Source organism: Lissotriton vulgaris, chromosome 1_1, assembly GCF_964263255.1.
Source record: "Lissotriton vulgaris chromosome 1_1, aLisVul1.2, whole genome shotgun sequence".
NCBI classification, from domain to species: domain Eukaryota; kingdom Metazoa; phylum Chordata; class Amphibia; order Caudata; family Salamandridae; genus Lissotriton; species Lissotriton vulgaris.
The window spans coordinates 420328612-420347797 of NC_141685.1; the positions used below are offsets into that span (position 1 = coordinate 420328612).

General features: G+C 46.2%; 1 protein-coding gene across 1 annotated transcript in view; it reads right to left on the reverse strand.

The window, feature by feature from the left end:
* C8B (complement C8 beta chain) overlaps nt 1-19186 on the reverse strand; it is a 313544-nt gene that overhangs the window by 106766 nt on the left and 187592 nt on the right. Inside the window, exon 7 of the mRNA XM_086952797.1 lies at nt 6987-7227. Within this exon, the coding sequence (XP_086808923.1) occupies nt 6987-7227 (241 nt within the window). The remainder of the gene's footprint in view (nt 1-6986; nt 7228-19186) is intronic.

Here is a 19186-nt window from a genome sequence, read left to right on the forward strand (position 1 = left end):
TCTTAGGGCAGGCTTGGCTGAGCATCGTTTTTTTGTGCCCTTGAGGAGCCTTGCTGCTGAAGTTTGAACCACTTGCAATTTGGAAATGACTGACTTGGGAGCGGAAACATGAAGGGCATTTCCATTGTCTAGTCTGGAGAGGATAAGTGCCCGAATCAGGACTTTTTTCGAGTGGCAGTGTAAGAGAGGAAGTATTTCTCGTGCAGTTCGGAGCAGACCACAGCAGGTGGCAGCGGTTTTCCTGGCTTGCGTTCTAAAAGTGAGGTTGTGGTCAAGCCAGATGCCCAGGCTTTTTATCTCTTTTTTGGGCGTTGGTGCGGGCCCCATGCAAGTCGGCCACAAAGTGTTAGGGTTGCAGATTGCATGATTGCCCAGCAGCATGAGCTCAGTTTTGTCGCTGTTGAGTTGGAGGTGAGATGCGCTCATCCAGTCAGCGACTTCTTTGAGACAGGAGCACAGGTCCGTAGGGGACTGTTCCACCTGGTTCAGTGACACGATTAGCTGGGTGTCATCTGCATAGGTAACTAATTTATTTCCGAAAGGGGCTACTATTTCTGCCAGTGGGGACATGTACACGTTAAAGAGTGTGGGGCTCAGTGACGAGCCCTGGGGGACCCCACATTGTGACGGCACTGGTTGGGACCGGGAAGTACCTTCAAATACCTGGAAGAATCTATCTTCCAGGAATGATTTCAACCAGGCTAAGGCTGTGCCTGTCACTCCCATTTTTTTGAGACAGTGTACCAAAGTGCCTTGGTTCACCATGTCAAAGGCTGCACTTAGATCCAGGAGAATGATGGCTGAGGAGCCTCCAGAGGCAAGAATCTTTGTAGCCTCGTCTACCACTGCTATCAGTGCAGTCTCTGTGCCCTGGCCTGGACGGAAGCCAGTCTGAGACGAGAGGAACAGTTCAGAGGTTTCAAGGTACGTGACGAGTTGGCGGTTTACATATTTTTCTGCGATTTTGCTAATTCCAGGAAGTAAGGAGACAGGGCGATAATTGCCCATCTCCATGGGGTCTAGGTGTGTTTTTTTTAGTAGCGCCCTTACTATGGCTTTTTTCCAGTCTTGGGGTACTATACCCGATATTAAAGAGGCATTCATTACTTTGGTGATAGGGGAGATGATGGTGGGTGTTGCCGCCATCAGGATGTTAAACGGGGCGGGGTCCAGTGGAGAACCGCTCTTGATCGAGTCTAGGATGGGAGGAAGTAATTCGTCAGTGAGTGGATCATATAATTCTAGGCGATGGCTGATATTCTGAGGTTCTATTTTATGGGATTCGGGATGGTTTTATTGTTATTGAATGGGAGCTGGTTGATGATATTTAAAATATTGGCGGAAAAAAAGCCGGCTAATTCTTCACATCGATGGCCAGACAGGTCAGGGGCTGCGGGTGGGTCAGGGACTTTCATGAGTTTTTTTATGATCTGAAGTATTTATCTGGAGGAGTTAGAGGAAGATAGGATTTTTTCCTCGTAATAAGCAGCCTGGGCTGTTTTTAGTGCCGTTTTGTAGGCGGCAATAGAGGATCTATATTCTAATTTTTTTTCACTTCCATAGTCTTTCCCCAACGCTCTTTCTAATTTTTTACATTGTTGTTTTACTTTACGAAGTTCCCGAGTAAACCAGGGGGATTTATTAGGGCCGCTTTTTTTTAGTATGGTTTTCCTGGGTAGTACTACGTCTAGATTGTATTCTATCCATGAGTAGAATTTTCTGTAGGCCGCTGCGGGGTCAGGGTCGTAGGTCGGTATGGCTGATTCCGGTGCACAAGTCCAGTCCTCTACAATCAGTTTGGGCCAAAGGCAGGCTTGGATGCGTGATGCTAACATTTGGGAGACCGTGGTGATTAGGTGCCACAGAAAAGTAATTAGGAAGTGGTCTGACCAGGGAAGGGGGACAAGCTCCTTCCCTTTTCATTCAGTTATATTAGAAAAAATCAGGTCAAGGAGATGACCTTTCATATGTGTGGCTTAAAGAATCTTTAGGTGCAGCTGGTAGGCTGTGAGATCATGTGCTAAGTCGTCATCCACTTTATCTAAAGGGGCATCGAAGTGTAGATAAAAATTTCCAAGAATGTTAAAATTGGGCGAGACACTGGCAAGTGTTAGGGCATTTTCCACTAGCGAGCTACAGAATTGTCCCGGAGCTCCTGGGGGGGCGATGTAGGAGGATGCCGGCAAAAGTAAATGAGGGGATGGTAGGTTCCTGAGTGAGTGTACCTCATTCAGATGAGAACGAGGCTATGATTGTTCTATGTAAAGGTACGGGCATGTATTTGCTACTCTTTCCAAGGAACTAGCCTTCAGGAGAACGTCAGACCAATTTTGGAATTAAAAGGGGTAAACTATTATTTAACGCTCACAACTGTTACAATGACATCCTGTTAGAATTGGGGGTCTCTAGTTGGCAGAGGTGGGTACCTTTGACCAAATAGGGACCCTTACCTCTTGTCAGGTTAAAGGGGTACACACTGTTGATAACCCCTGCTCACCCCCTTGTTAGCTTGGCACGAGCAGACAGGCTTATCCCCAAGGCAATGTGTAAAATAGTTGCACCCAAAATAATATTGTGAAACACCACAGAGGGACACCACACAGGTAATTATAAAACAAATAGATTCTTTATATCAAATTTAGGCAAGACCAAATATCAAAAAGCAAGGCCAACATATATAATAAACTTCTGTTGCAAGTAAAAGAAAAACGGTTCTCTTGTAATGTCCTCTTAACTTATAGTACAAGTATTATCCAAAGCACAATCCCAGCAAAGGGGCCTCAATTAAAAATAGTCCAGGCAGTCTCTGTGTCCCAGTACTGCAGCAAGGATCTGGTAATGCTGCTTGTGGTTGAAAACGGGACTCCCGCTAACTCAAGCCCCCGCTGCCTCTTATTTGCGCAAAGGAAACAGGCACAGCACTCTACCGTTATCTCCTCTCAGGGACTCCCCACCCCGAGTAGGTGAAACTTGCTCACCGGCACCGCTCGCGGCTCCCTCTCCCCGCGGTAACTTTATGATCTAAGCTGCAGGCAATGTACCTTAAGCGTGCAGGGAAGAAGGAGGCCGCCACTTCATGGGAGCTTCCGGCTGCACAGTTTCCCTGGCGTCCCCGGTGCCGATTTCTTTATTCCGGCGAACGCAGCTCCCTCGAGGGCTGCAAGCGGCGGTGTCCTTCACAAGCGATGGGCCAATCCCAGCGCGGCGCTGCAGGCGAGCCCCCGACCACGTGACACTGCTCTCCTTCCCAACCGGGCCCAATAGTAGCGCGGATCCTCAGTCGAGCCTCCTGTGATGGGCCAATCACAGAGTGGCCTCTCCGGTGACGTCAGCGGGCCCGGGGCCAATGGCGGTGGGTTTCTCCGGCTGTTCTTTGTCCCAGGCAGCGGCAGTGATTTGTAAACCTGGCGATTCGGGGCGCAGCAGTCCCCCCCCACAGGGCGCAGGTTGTAGGCACGCCGCCCACGATGTTACCAGCACACTCAGGGGATTACTAACGTGGGAGGCCACATAGACATATGGTTGGCGTCAGTTGTGTGCCGATGAGCACACCGATCCTCCCACACGGCGGGCATTTGGTAGTGAAGCACAGACTGTGAATAAAGACATGCTCACAGCGTGTTGGTTCTTCTTGGGAACTTTTGTAAACCTGGGTTCCAAAAACAGGAGGCCAGCTCTTCTTAGGCCCTTGGAGACTTTAAGTAGACACAGAACACAGCTAAGTCTTGCTTTCAAGCAGGTAGGGGGGAATCACAGCACACAGCAAAGTCCCCTTCTTCTCTCCTTTAGTGGAATCAGCAAAACAACTGGTCAGCCCCAGAGCACACAGCAAAGGCAATCTTCCTTAGTTTCTCCAGCTGTTCTTCTTCCAGTAGAGGTTCCTCTTGATTGTAGAAGTCTGATTTTCAAGGGGTCTCTGTCCTACTTTCATACCCCTAAAGTCTTTGTTCTGCATGTGTTGGGGGTTCTGGACCCAGTTCAAACCAGTCCCGGGGACACTCTGCCAGTGCACAACTTCTTCCTTTGGGAAAGGGGGCCAAGGTCCTCAGCCACCCGCAGGAGATGGAGCCAGTCCTTTGTGGAGGCAGGCATCGCCCTACTCAGCTACAGGGATCACCCCACCCACCTCTCTAAATGCAGATGGGCCTATTCAGCCTAGGGCTGACACACCCAGACTCCTGGAGCTAAGACACTTCACCAGCCCCTGTCACTCCCCAAAGCCAGACAGTCAATCCACAACCAGGCCGAGGCACACAGGAAGTTTTAAACAGAAAAAATAGCAACTTTCTAAAAGTGCCATTTCTAAACGCAGGATTTAAAAACCATCTTCACTAAAAGATGTGTTATTAAATTCTGAATTCAAGGGTACCAGACTCCATGTCTCCATCTCGTTCCTATGGGAAGATAGGCTGGTATAATGGTACACAGCCTTCCACATTCTGTCCTATGGGCAAGATTGCCTTTCAATAGTGAAAAACGAAATTGGCTGTATTTCACTATTAGAACATGGTACACACATCAGTACATTTACTACCTTTCACATACACTGCACCCTGCCCAGGGGGGTACCTTGGGTCTACTATAGGGGTGTCCTATGTGCACAGAAAGGGAAGGGTAGGGCCTGGTACGTGTGGGCACTTGCCAGGACAACATAGCAGTTCACAGACTGCGCACAGGCACTGCGGTGGCAGGCCTGAGATACCAATTTAGGGCTACTCATGTGGGTGGCACAATCAGTGCTGTAGGCCCACTAGTAGCATTTGAATTACCAGCCCTGGCACACTCAGTGCACTCTACTAGGGACTTGACAGGTAAAACAAATATGCCAATCATGGATAACCAATCACAATAACAATTTACAGGGAGAGCATATGCACTTTAGCACTGATTAGCAGTGATGAAGTGCTAAGATGCCTTTTACCAACAACCACAGGTCAGGAAAACCAAGGGAGGAAGAAGCAAACAGTTTGGGGATAACCCTGCAAAAATGGCCATTTCCAACACATCCTTACAGATAATCATTCCCTTAATAACATCTGGGGATTGGGCAATATTGGATCCACCGATGCAGATTTGTATATTCCCATCCATCCTATACTGCAGAAATGCCTTTGATTTGCTCTAGGAAACAATCATTACCACTGAGAGTCTTAAGTACTTGCTGCTGTAGAAGCTGTTTTATAATTGCAAGATATCACACATTCACATCGGCTTAAACTTTCAGGAATGACTCTGTCATCACACAATCTGTTTGTAGGAAGGAAGATGATATTAAAGAGCTAAGGTGCAGTCTTTAAAAGGAACACATACCAGGAGCATTGCCCAACTGCTCGGCAGCAGTAAAAGAAAGGAAAAAAGTATAATAACGTTTTAATTTGATTTTGTCCTCCTGCTGCTGCAGCTTTGCATGAGTTGCAGCACTGCAGAGCAGGAGATGAGTGGTTTGTCCGCTCCTAAGTGCGCAATGATGTTAGGTCGGCCCTCTTGGGCCATCCAAAACAGTCATGTTCACGTTCCCTGTTTCCCCTTGCAGGCTGCATTACAGCTTGCGTGAAGAAAATTCCCACCCCTCCAGCTTCGGTCTCAGAGCAATCGCAACGCTGCATTGCAGTGTTGTGATTGGTCACGGAAGCCTGGCCTGTGCTTCCTGTTCCTGGAGTCGGACGCAGGAGAGCAGGAGCAGGGACGCAGGACCCGGCGGCGAGGTAAGTGCATATTAAATGTTTTTACTTTGCGACCAATAGACCTGTTCCCCAGCCCCATGCCCGCCCCTGCACCTGCCCCACCACCCACGAGCCATGCTGGTCGTCACTGACACACCCCAAATTGGTTTAGATATGTACTCCTATGAACTTCTGATCTTGAGAAGGATTCAGATAGATGTGATTTCTCCCAAATCAGCAGAAAGCAGAAGTGCACAGCGTTTATTTATTCTTATCCCTTTAACACAGATGAGGGACAAATTACCCAATCATCTAAGTAGAGAAATGTGTGAATGGGGAATCTACAAACCTCCCTGGGACATCAGCTGCAACCCTTGAAGCCACCATTGTGTTTTTTCTTTCTTTACAGTGGGTCACGGACAGTGGCCTGCACAAAGACCGCCCCCTTCTCTCTGGCCATGCCCCCCCAAACACTTTCATTGTAGTGGAGCAATAAGTTCAGGCTTCAGCCCACTCCCCAGGCTCCACTCCCTCCTTGTGCCATCTCCTCACATGTGGAGATTTTGTTCGAAGTTGACAGGTTTCCTATTATGAGGAAAACTTATCACAGATTGCTTTTACTACAAAAATTAAAAAAAAATTGTATAATGGCATTTTGTTTTTTAACTCAGTATGTAACTTCTCCTCCCCAGTGGGTATGTGTGCATCACAGTGCATGGGGAATCATCACCGTGGTACTGAGGACCAAACTATATGACAGGGATACTCGATGAATACGTGTAACATGAAGAAAATTGGTACACATGCTAGAAAGAGATGGAGCTTGATGGCTTGAAGGTGCCATTTGCTCCCAAGATCTGCCACATCATTTGGGGGCATATCATCAAGAACGGCAATAAAATTATTGCCGCTTTAGCGGCAGGAAACTGCCGCTAAAACGGCGATAATGGGCTTGATAATATGTCCTTGTGAATTCCCATAGCAGCCCAGGTTCTGGTGTTAACCTGGGCTGCTATGGGAATTCACAAGGGCATATTACCAAGCCCATTATTGCCGTTTTAGCGGCAATTTCCTGCCGCTAAAGCGGCGATCATTTTATCGCATTTCTTGATAATATGCCCCTTGGTTTTTCTTCAAATTAAAGGCGTATGAAATGTATTAATATTAAAGTGAACCACTGCATCACACAAACACAAAACATAACACAACCTATCGCCAGATTAAGGGGATACGTACACGAATTGGTGCATTTTATTTAAGTTAAAAACATATTGCATTATAAACTCTTACAACTGCTCCGTTGGTAATAGCAAATCTACGTACTTGCGTTATCGACCTCTTTGGTGTTCAGAATCAGTGTGTATTCATAAATACCGCCCAGGGTGGCTTCAGTGATGTAGTGAGTTCCGTAATCTCGAAACAGCTCTCGGTACTCGCCGTAGCTGTAGTCCAAAGGCAGGCTTTTTATTCTTTGGAGAAACTCATAATGAAGCATCAGGTCCCTAGATTTCAATTTATATCGGGCGATTTCCAGGGACGATCTAGCACGGATAAATGTGCTTGCCTATTTTAAAACACAATTAAATATCTATGAGAATTCTTCAAACACCTATTTTATAGACATAACCATACAAGCGAGTACATTTTTCATCAATGCATGGTTTTAAATGGAAAAGCCTGCATTCGTTACTTCTTGAATTGCACAAATATTATAACTCTGTCGACATCAGAGAAAGTGAGGGGACAAAGAGAAAAAAAGAATGAGTAAAAACTCAGGGGGTTATTTATGATCCCCTTGCGCCACCGGTGCGTCACTTTTTGTAAGTCTTTACCAGGGACAACTAAGCCACTTTTGTTGGCTTATTCTGCCTTGTAAACATCGTTCCTTTTAACACAGTTTTTTGCGTTAAAGGGTCGTGCAATGGGTGTTGATGGCGGCTTTTCCTGCAACATCCATGGATTTTTTTTACACTGCCCTAGATTTGCACTAACTCTTAGCTCTGAGGCAGTGCCAAAAACGAAGGGAGGCACAAGGAGTAGAAATATCTGTAGTTCTCGTTGTTCCTTTTTGTATGTGTGCTGCATTCTGCTGCATACATAGAAAGAGGAAAACGCTACTTGTGGTTGTTTTTGTGCAGAAAGGTGTTCCTTCCTGCACAAAAATAATCATCCCCGCAACTCAGGCACCCTTGCACAATAGTAAAAATGTGCCTGCGTTGACACAAGGCAGCTCATTGTGCACCAGCATGGGGGAAACCCTGCAATGGCCTATGGGAAATACTCATAAATGAGGCCCACAAAGGCTAGATTTATCTGCATTTTCTGCTCGTGCAATCACCAAAAGTGACACAAGTCAGTGCAAAGTGTTGATAAATTCCCGTTCCGGAGTAAAACTTTATATTTGCATTGTAAAGTTGCTTGAAACTAATGCTAAGTATAGCTATGAACTAATTTGCATCAGGGGGCGTCCCATGAATGTACTTTGGTGATCCCATGCTACCACCCATGGTTTAATGCAAAGGCCTATTTATTTACGTTTATATACATGAAATTGATGTGCACCAAAAAGTATACCTTCTTGAGGCAAACACATAGTAGTAGCACAGGTTTTTCCCCTCCAAACGTTTCACACTTCGCAAGTGTATGTGCTCGAGTGTACAGTGCACATACAAAGTGAAAAGGTATGCCTCAGCATAGTATTTTCATACTGGAAGGGTACACTCCCAGTACAAAAACTATGCTAGACTCATGTTCTCAACTTTGCACTAGAGTACAAACAAAGGTTTGTGCTTAATGTTAGATAGTCAAATTATGTGCTAGCACTTTGGGAATGAGCAGGGGCATGATAGCTCATAAGATATGTTTCTGTTCTACTCCCTTTCATGCAAACCAGTGCAGCAACTTTGGTTGCTGTGCTATGTAAAGAAACATATTAGTAAATCTGCCCCAAGATGTCAATGTGTAGCTATAGTATACCATTACAAACACTGTGCAATGTAAGCTATTAAATATGTGGTGGGTTCCATGCTGTAATTTGAATCCAGGTTGCTCTTGCTTGAATATGTTCTGTACGTACATTCATTCAGGCGCTGCATCTCCACACTAAAGGTATCTTCATAAAACATCCAAATTCATTTTAAATGATCTTGAATTGTAACTCAATGGGCCTCATTTGCGATGAGGCTGTGCCACCAAAGCGTCACTTTTTGAGATGCTCCAGTTTTGAGCAAGAAGGAAAAAACCTTTCCCTTCCTGCCCAAAAACAAACATCCCTAAAATGTAGGCACCCTTGAACCATGGTGCAAAGGTGCCTGCATTGATGCCAGGCAGCCCATTGTACCCCAGCGCAGGGGAGAAGGACAGGAATGCGCTGTATCTGATGGATACGGTGCATTCCTGCCCTTTTCTTTTGCCATTGGGTAGTGCAGCAGGAAGGTCACTATCCTAAGGCAAAATCTTGAATATAAGGCCTACGGATTCTACCCTTGTTTTGTCCTCGCCTGTTGTGTAGCTAGGTGTTGTGCTCCACAAATGAATGCCACAACATACTATCTATACATTCAAGTAGGGGGTCAAAGAGTTGTTTAACATTGACTATATCCTCCTTGAGAATATGTGTACTAGAGTTATTAAGTTACTCAGGAGTAAAGAACTATAAGATCACATGAACCTACTGCTTTGTGAGCTCTGTAAACCATACCTGGTGTGTGTGTGTGTACACATCTTGTGACAAGGTGGTCATCAAAGGTAACACATCATGGAAAAAGGGATTGCCTCCATGACACATCTATCTATGTTTTGGGTTCTCCAAATGTCACAATGCTTGGAACTTAAGGTCAGTTAGGAAGTTAGAGTGTCCGATAAATGTTTTGGAAAGATAATCTAATAAAATCATACTTTTTTCTTCCTCCGATAATTATTTCAGTTTTGATGGCCCCCTCCAGAGAGTGCTTAAGCCTTGATGAGGAACATGAAGCTTCTCTGCTGGTGAAACAGAGGGCTGTTTTTGAAAGCAGCAATGCCTAGCAGAGGTAAGCACTAAGCATTATTCTGGGAATATGACAGTTGCGAGTGGACATAAATAGAGGGTTAAACAAAGGGTCAAAGCAGAGACCAGGGTTTAATATAATTAAACCAAGTGCGGCGCAGTGTGGTAGAATCCCTCTCCAGTATTCATCTCCGCTCCCTTTAGGGTAGACACCTGTTCCAAGATCAGTCAGAGTAGCAGTTTCTGATATCCATAGAGCTGGACTTAGGTGAAGTCTGTGATCTCTGCCATTTTAAAGAAGGGATTCTGAAATAATTTGCAGACAGGCAAGAGAGGAGCCAGCGGTAGCTGCTCCTGCGAAATAGTGGTGAGGAGGGTGAGGAGGGTAAAAAGAAAAAAATCACTTACCTGCTGGCCAGCTGGCCGGCTGCTGCCACCTCTCTCCTGTACTCTTCCAGGATTCTTCTGTGAAATCAGGAAGCACCTGGGCTCCCAGGCTCCCCCTAGCCAATCACAATGCTGCAATAAAGCGTTGTGATTGGCCTGAGCTCCATGGTTTGGTGCTCTGCCAGGTAATTGGAGCCTGGGCATGTTCTCCACACAGGCTGTAATGCAGCCTGCATGAAGTACATACAAAGTGTGCATGAATATTTAGCCAGCCCACGAGGGCCGGTCAAACATTCACACGCACTTACATAGTGCCCGCCACACCTCCCCCTGCTCTGAGAGCAGACCATATATGTCCCGCCCCACTAAGTTGCAGCAGCAGGAACAAATAAAATGATAATGTCGTCCAGAACCTCCAGCTCAGTTGTAAGTTTACTGCTTTGGATACTTTGGGAGTCCTGTCTGGACAGAGACCTGGACTGATGAAGCTCTCATAGGAATAGGAATTCTGTGAATTATGCAAGAGACCAAAAGGGTCTTTTCCAGCATTTTTAAAAGTGAAGCCTGGTCACAGATTGTGATATGGAGACCACAATCTGAGTGTCGTCGGCGTAGGAAAGAACTTCCAGCCCAAAGGATCTTACAAGCCTGGCGAGTGGGGCCACGTAGATGTTAAAAAGTGTGGGGCTCAGGGAGGAGCACTGGGGGACCCCACACTTCACAGGCTTGACTGGCGAGAGAAAATCGCCCAGCTTCACCCTTTGCTTCCGCTGGTCAAGGAAGGATGTTAGGAGGCTAAGTGCTGGCCCGGCCACTCCCAGCTTACTGAGGCGGCTAACTAAAATGGAAGGGGACAGGGTGTTGAAAGCCGCAGTTAGGTCTAACAGCACCGGTAAGGCAGTCTGGCCACTGTCGACCTTGGCGCGGATACTGTTGACAACCACTGTAAGCGCCGACTCAGTGCTGTGAGCCTTCCGGAAACCGTGCTGTGAGGGATCCAGGGAACTTGAGCTATCCAGGAATGCACTCAGGTGATGGTTAAGGTGTGCCTCTAGTCTCTTAGCAGGGGCAGGAAGGAGAGAAATGGGGCGGAAGTTTTTCAGGATCCCGGGGTCCAGAGTAGACTTCTTCAGCAGGGGCTTGACAATGGCCAATTTCCAAGATAGGGGATAGACGCCTTCCGAGATTACCAGATTCATAACCTCAGCAAGGGGGGGGTAATATTACCTCCCTGCATTCTTTGAGGATTTTCAAAGGACAGGGGACAAGCGGGGATCCAGACTTAAGTTTGTCCAGGAGCGGACTAAGATGATCAGGAGTGAGGAGGGGAAAATGAGTGAACAGACTACGGGGTCTGGGCATCTGACTTTCCAGAGGGGGTGCGGCGAGCGAGACGGGGCTCCCAGGGTTAAGATTGAGAGCTTCCAAGTCTGTGTAGATGATCTTAGTATGGAAAAGGTGGAAATCTGATCGCACAGTTCTTGGGAGGCGACTATGGGGTCAGGTGACTGAAGGAGGGACAAGGTGTCAACTATTTTAATTAGGTCCCTGGGGAGCTGAGTGAAGCAGTCAGTTTGGCAGAACCGCAGCTTTATAGCCCTTAAGAAGTCTTTTGTGTTTGTCCTTCTCTTTGGGGTCCAGATGTAGCCTCCAGAGTCTTTCTTGTTTCCTACACCCCTGTCTGAGGACCCTAAGGGAGGCTGAGAACCAGGGGGCAGAGGGCCGTTTCCTGGCTGAGTAGTGTTGCTTAGCCGGTCTGAGGAATTCAACGGCACCCGCCAAAGTGTTTGACAGGTCAAGGGCCGCAGCATCGGCACCCCTTCCTAACAGAGGCTTGATATTAGCTACATGTCCAAGGTATCAACCGCTGCCAGCGGGGGACATGGTTGCCTCCACTGTCCACTACACTCCATACACCAGCAGTGTATGTCGACCTGGATATGTGTGTGGTCTGCATACTGCAGTCTGGCCATCACATCCACGCCACACTTAGCATTGTGTACCTTCTCATTCATGGGTCACTTGCCTCCTTCGCACATGCCATGGTTCACACCTCTCCCCACAAACTGCTATTGTTTGGCTGAGGTGCCATGCCATGATGGCTTATGTACATGGCTAGCCCAGGTGACCACAGCTAGTTGTGCTGTCGTGTCTGTTGGGCGGGCATGTCGTTGGGCATGTTGTATGTGAGTTTGGTACGTGTGTATTCCCAGTGTTGTGAGTTGCATGATTGTGGAGTTGAGGTGTGTGGTGTGTTCATTTGGTACTTACCAAAGAGCAGTGCATTACCATGGGTGCAATCCTGGTAGCACTGGTTGATGTTGGACTGTCGGAAGGAGTGAAATGAATCACACTGCCTGGGTAGTTGGTGACCAAGTTGGTGGTGGTTCCCCGGTGGTCCACTATTGCCTGCACATTGCTGGAATGCGTGTGTTTTTCGTTGAATTAATTGTGTGCAGCGTCAGCAGGGGGCACAGGTGGACATTTGCTCAGTCAATTGCCCCATAACGCGTGCGGGAAGCCAGCTGTTGTGTCGACGCCTTGCTTGGTCAACAGCTGTGCCTGCGCAGTGAGGGGTATATGTACTGGGGTACAAAGCTGTTGTTGGCATCCAGGACAGTTGTGATGAACTTGGATAGGGCTAAGTGTGAGACTCCTCCGACTCTGCCGGCAGTTGGTTGGGAGGCACCAGAGGCCAACAGGTGCTGCAAAGCCAGCAGCTTTGCCAGAGATTGGATGTTAGTTGTCCGCTGTGTTGGTACAATCAGCCTGTGGGCAATGATGTTCAGGATGCGGAGGATGGTTGTCCTTTTGAGCCTGTAGTGGGCAATGACATTCTGTGGTGTTGGGTCTGTGGGGTTGGTGTGTTTTTTGAGGGGCCGCTGTCTTTGTCTTCGCTACCTCTGGGGTGGTCCAGGGGGTCAGGGAGGGGCGGACCTGGGGATGGTGACGGTGGGTGTTGTGTTGTTGCCCTCTTGGGGCTCCGGGCTGCATGATGAGTAGCTCCATGGCATCTGTTGATCTTCATGTGTGGCTCTGAGCTGTGCTCCCTTGCTGGTGCCGGTTGTCATCTGACTTTACACCAGGTCAGTGCAGGTGTTCATTTCCAGCTGCTAGCGCGCCTTATCGCATGTTTTGTGTTATTATCGCTGATGTGGCTGGTCGTTGAGAATGTTGAGGAGTGGTGTTGTCGTGGCTTTTTGCTCCGGAACGCCTACTCTCCATCTCATTAGCGATAGTTGCTCGGGTCATCCTTGGCGATGTTTTTTGTGGCTGCTATCGCAGGGAAACTGGGGGTATCGGCTGTCAGCAGCAGTTTGTAAATGGTGCAATAATTTTATCACGACCTTGGATGCGCTAAAGTGCCGATAACTCAGCAATAGATCCTTGAGAATATGCCCCTGAGTGGGCCAGGGCTTTTCAATCAAATTGGACTGGTGGGCCTGCAGTACTGTTTGGCCACTCACATGAGTAGCCCTGTAAATGTGTCCCAGACCTGCCACTGCAGTGTCTGGGCACGCAATTTGTAACTGCTATGTTGACCTACCAAGTTCACCCACTTCCCAGGCCCTACCCTTCCCTTTGCTTACATATAAGGCACCCCTCAGGTAGGCCCAAGGTACCGCCATGGGCAGGGTGCAGTGTATGTTAAAGGTGGGACATGTACTGGTGTGTTTTACATGTCCTGATAGTGAAATACGTTTTTCCCATTTGAAAGCCTGTCTGTCCCATGGGTTAGCATGGTTGCTTACAAGGGTATTTTTTCATTGGGACAAGACATGGAAATGGAGTTTAGGCTCTCTGAACACAGTGTTTACTAATGCATCTTTTAGTAAAGGTGATTTTTAATTTCTGTGTTTGACAATGCCACTTTTATAAAGTAGGTATTTTCTTCTTCAACCATTTTGTGCACCTCTGCCTGATTGTGTATTCACTGTTGGTTTTGGAGTGACAGGAACTGGGAATATGCATTCACTCTACACAGTCCCAAGTGAGGGTTGCAGTGGCGTAACGAAACTTGAGGGGGCCCCCTGCAAAGGACATGGAGGCCCCCTCGGCGGCCCAGCCCACCACCTACCACTTTCACTTTTCACATGAATGTCACCAGTAAGAGGACATATTACAGCTGGAAAAGAACCCACAATGCTTTTAACCCTTTCGATGCTGATGACGAGCTCAGCTCGTCATCACCCACGGGTGTCGTGTGCTGATGACGAGCTGAGCTCGTCATAGAAGCAGCAAAATTGGAATTTGCAGCACAGCGCAAAAATCCCCACAGCAGCCATGTGGTTAATCTTATTAACTGTGGATATATATATATATATATAAAGTTCTTCTGTTGTCATACAGCCACAGCCATTGCCAAGTGCTTGATGAGATTGTTTAACATATACAGGCCCAGGAATCGAAAAAGGGAAGGTATGTGGACTAGGTTGGGTGCGAAGACAAACATTTTCAGACACACATTCAGTTTAATGTTTGGTTTATGTTTAGATTTACCTAGATTTGGAAATATATGTTCGCCAGAAGAAGGGCACCTCCTAAAACAAGTGGAAATTAACACTCCTCTCCACATCTCGTCCGTCAGGAGCTTTACTGAACTCACTGCACCCTTGACAAGTTTCAGGTGAATTGAAAAAGCAAGAGGCTGAAATAATGGAGCAAATTATTGACATATACCTGGAAGGATGTGGAACCCAATGCAAATTTTGAAAAAAAAATATTCTACTCCTTGGCAGCATAAGGCTTTGTTGGATTGGCACAGCATGAAAGAATTACATATTTAATAAGTGTTCTATGAGAGCTTATGGCTTTGGAGCGAATTTGTGAAAAAATTTCTGCAAAATGTACTATTAGACCGCATCTTTTTAAAACATATTCTCCAGAGGAGAGCCACAAACCCACTTAGAAAAAGACAAGCTTGCTGGAATTTGGGGCAAAACTTTCAAAGGCCTCCGGCTGTGGAGAATGTACAGCGTGTGTGTTAATGGTAGGGATTAAATACCCGAACAGGCATAACACACCCACAGGGATTGACTCTGATACATGTAAACTCTCAGAATGAACCCCGATCAGTCTCAGTGGTTAAGTGTAAACTTGTGTAATGAAGGTAAAAAGTCAATTATAATTTATATTGAGCTACACTTGTTCACCTACAAACCTTAATTGGTTCTGCTATTCTATCTTCCGTCTAGCTTGTAAGGCTTCCTGCCAGCAGTCTAGGAATTAAGGATATTTTTTGACCAACAAAATAAGTGAGTATAACATGCATTCGCTATTGTCCCCAGGCTTTGTCCACCAGCTCCACATAACTCATTCCTTTACAGAACAGTTTAAGGCATAGCGAAAGTACCCAATTGCTTAAGGTCGCCACTGTCGAAGGGGGCCCCAGGGCACACACTTGGTTGCAGCCTGCAGCCATGCCCAGCAGCCCTGGGGAGACCGAACTTCAGGCTCTGGAAGCAGGCAGCTGATCGTGCGCTGCCGCTTACACGAAAAGATTAATTGTTAACACGATGTTTGCAGGACTGGATGTTGTCTGAAAATACCATTTCTTTAGAGGGATATCCTGTAAGGAATGTGCTTTTATAAAGAGTACTGTACGTAGACCTGGGGGAAAATGTTATTATATAAGGGTGATCTCACAGAATTTCCGAGTAATTAATGTACTATCTTTTTCTTTTAAGTGTTTTAGATTTTTTGCATTATATTTTATCCTGTGGGAAGACTGGATTCAAGCAAGCCGGGCTGAAGACGGCTGTAATGCCAGAAACCGATCATCGGAAGCTTGTTTCCAGTCCAGGGAAGGCATGGCTTGGCAGTTCGGGTTGGACAGTTCCCATGAGGCACAGGGTCAGACTGATTTGCATATAGCTATGTCTGAACTGGGGTGGCAGAGTTGGCTGAAGAACGGTGATGGATCAAACCCAGATCTTTTGACTGGGTGTGAGTGTTTGGTTGGTTCGGGTGCTCCGTCCATCACCACCCCCTTTTGTACCGCTTTGGCCGCCATAAGTGTGGCAGGGTATGCTCAGACGTGAGTCCCTTGCTCACTTTGCCACTGGATTCAAGCAAGCCGGGCTGAAGACGGCTGTAATGCCAGAAACCGGTCCTCGGAAGCTTGTTTCCGGTCCAGGGAAGGCATGGCTTGGCAGTTCGGGCTGGACTGTTCCCATGAGGCACAGGATCAGACTGATTTGCATATAGCCATGTCTGAACTGGGGTGGCAGAGTGGGCTGAAGAACGGTGATGGATCAAGCCCAGATCTTTTGACTGGGTGTGAGTGTTTGATTGGTTTGGGTGCTCTGTCCATCACCACCCCCTTTTGTACCGCTTTGGCCGCCATAAGTGTGGCAGGGTATGCTCAGACGTGAGTCCCTTGCTCACTTTGCCACTGGTTTCAAGCAAGCCGGGCTGAAGACGGCTGTAATGCCAGAAACCGGTCCTCGGAAGCTTGTTTCCGGTCCAGGGAAGGCATGGCTTGGCAGTTCGGGGTGGACTTTTCCCATGAGGCACAGGGTCAGACTGATTTGCATATAGCCATGTCTGAACTGGGGTGGCAGAGTTGGCTGAAGAACGGTGATGGATCAAACCCAGATCTTTTGACTGGGTGTGAGTGTTTGATTGGTTCGGATGCTCCGTCCATCACCACCCCCTTTTGTACCACTTTGGCCGCCATAAGTGTGGCAGGGTATGCTCAGACGTGAGTCCCTTGCTCACTTTGCCACTGGATTCAAGCAAGCCGGGCTGAAGACGGCTGTAATGCCAGAAACCGGTCCTCGGAAGCTTGTTTCCGGTCCAGGGAAGGCATGGCTTGGCAGTTCGGGCTGGACTGTTCCCATGAGGCACTGGGTCAGACTGATTTGCATATAGCCATGTCTGAACTGAGGTGGCAGAGTGGGCTGAAGAACGGTGATGGATCAAACCCAGATCTTTTGACTGGGTGTGAGTGTTTGATTGGTTCGGGTGCTCCGTCCATCACCACCCCCTTTTGTACAGCATCACATTACAGCAGAGCCGATAACTAATAAGGGTGACTTCACGAAATCTGCAAAATCACAGGAGCTGAAACCGTCTAACTTCCCTTTCCTGGTCTCGACGTCTCGCCCCCACACGGACTTGACACCTCGCCTCTCCCTTGGCAGAGGGAACCAGCTTCACCTTGGCACCTACGCCTCACCTCCATGATGCCATTCATCTACTGCTGACTTCGTTTTCCAAGGTTCTTTTGTTTGGGGGTCTGAGTGACTCCATGTTCAGCTCGTGCACCTCACAGTCGGTGCTGTACTTTGGATTTGTGTCCGTCATGACGCCTTAATAGCCCAGGTGGAGCTATTTTGTTTCTACAGTTCTATTTTTGAAGTAATCATTTTAAAAATGATTTCTTGATATATGTATGTTGGATTTTTGTCGTTTTGGTCTAATTTGGTTTAGATAAAGATACTTTATTTGACTAAACTGGTGTGGTGTCCATTTGTGGTGTTTTCACTGTGTTGCTGTGTGTTTGGAGAACAAATACTTTACACATTGTCTCTGGGATAAGCCTGTCTGCTCCTGCCAAGCTACCAAGGGGGTGAGAAGGGATTATCTAAAGTGTGTAACTCCCTTACCCTGACTAGGTACAAAGGTGCCTCCTTGGACTAAGGGACATACCTCTGCCAGTTAGAGACCCTCATTTACGCAACCTTCAAAAAACTTCAGCTGTCAAACCTGGGGAGAAAATTTAGAAAAGGCCACTATTTACTGTAACATGTGGATTTTAGTGCAGTAAGCATTGTGTTAAGTGTGTTGTGTCTCAAAACCTCAAAATATGCGACAATTATTGCATCGGATTAACCCCTAACAAATAAGTGTTGGATTTTTATTGAATACGATAAATATTGCATCTGACAGGACCTACTCATAATCTGTCCCTTTGAGTGTGCAGAAACAAATTAAACTGTGAGATAATAATTTTGACTATTGCAATCCTCAAAACTTACAAGAGACCCACGGTCTTCCAGTTGGCTTCAAATAGTGCCCAGAGATTTGCTGCTTTGCTGATATATCTTTTCCACAACACTTTCAAATGCATATATCAGGTTCCATTCATCCTATTTAGACTATATATATATATATATATATATATATATATATATATATATATATATATATATATATATATATATATATATATATATATATATATATATATATATATATCCTTAATATTATTTTTAAATATTTTGTTTATTGATTTAGAAATTTTGTAGTGTTGTTTCTTGACTTTAAAAGTGTTAATCAATTATGTTTTCCTGGGGGATGACATCTTGCTCCTTGTGACATAGTTAACAGGGGGTGTAAACCCACTAGTACCTTGACATGGACAGAGGAAAAAAGTGCTGCTAATCTCTTCATACACTGAAGAAAACTGTATCTTATTAACCCCTTCAAAACAATTAGTTAACTTTCCCCATATTGTCACCTTGGCTAAAATGTGCACTAACTGATGAGAAATGTAATACAGGCATATATAGTAATCGAAAAAGACGAGATGTGTTATGTTTGTTATTAGGCACATAAAATAAAGAAACACTGCTGCATCAGTGCCATAGGTGGTAAGAAAAGCAGCTTTAAGCCAGGTGCACAACGTTCATTATACACTCCCAGTTCAATTCAGAAGTGGAATTACCTGTGCATAGCTTTATGGTGGAGTTTTGACATATTAAAAAGCATCCACTAAGATCTACATCAGAGTTGTTTGTTTTATAAATATTGAACCATATTACCAAAAATAGAATTTTAATTTGCAGGCTATCTGAACTACATTAACTAGCAAAGTGGTAGCTTGACCATAAGCCCTGCAAGTATTTAGCTAGAATGTCATGGAAGGAACTAGCAAGTATCCAACATCTTACCAAAAAGGGAAGGGGTCACAGGAAATAAAAAAATGCCATCAAGTACCAAAGTACCATGTGAATCAAGAGACCAAACCAGAGGAGTGGAGATGCAATGGGCCACAATAAAAAATATCTAAATATCTCTAAATCTGGCAACACCTGGCAGCAAAATGCAGCCACGATGAGGACTTGATGGATTGAGTTTGGCCTACTTCAATAAAGGATTAAACTCTCATGATCATGATATGCTCTCAGGGACACAGAATGGC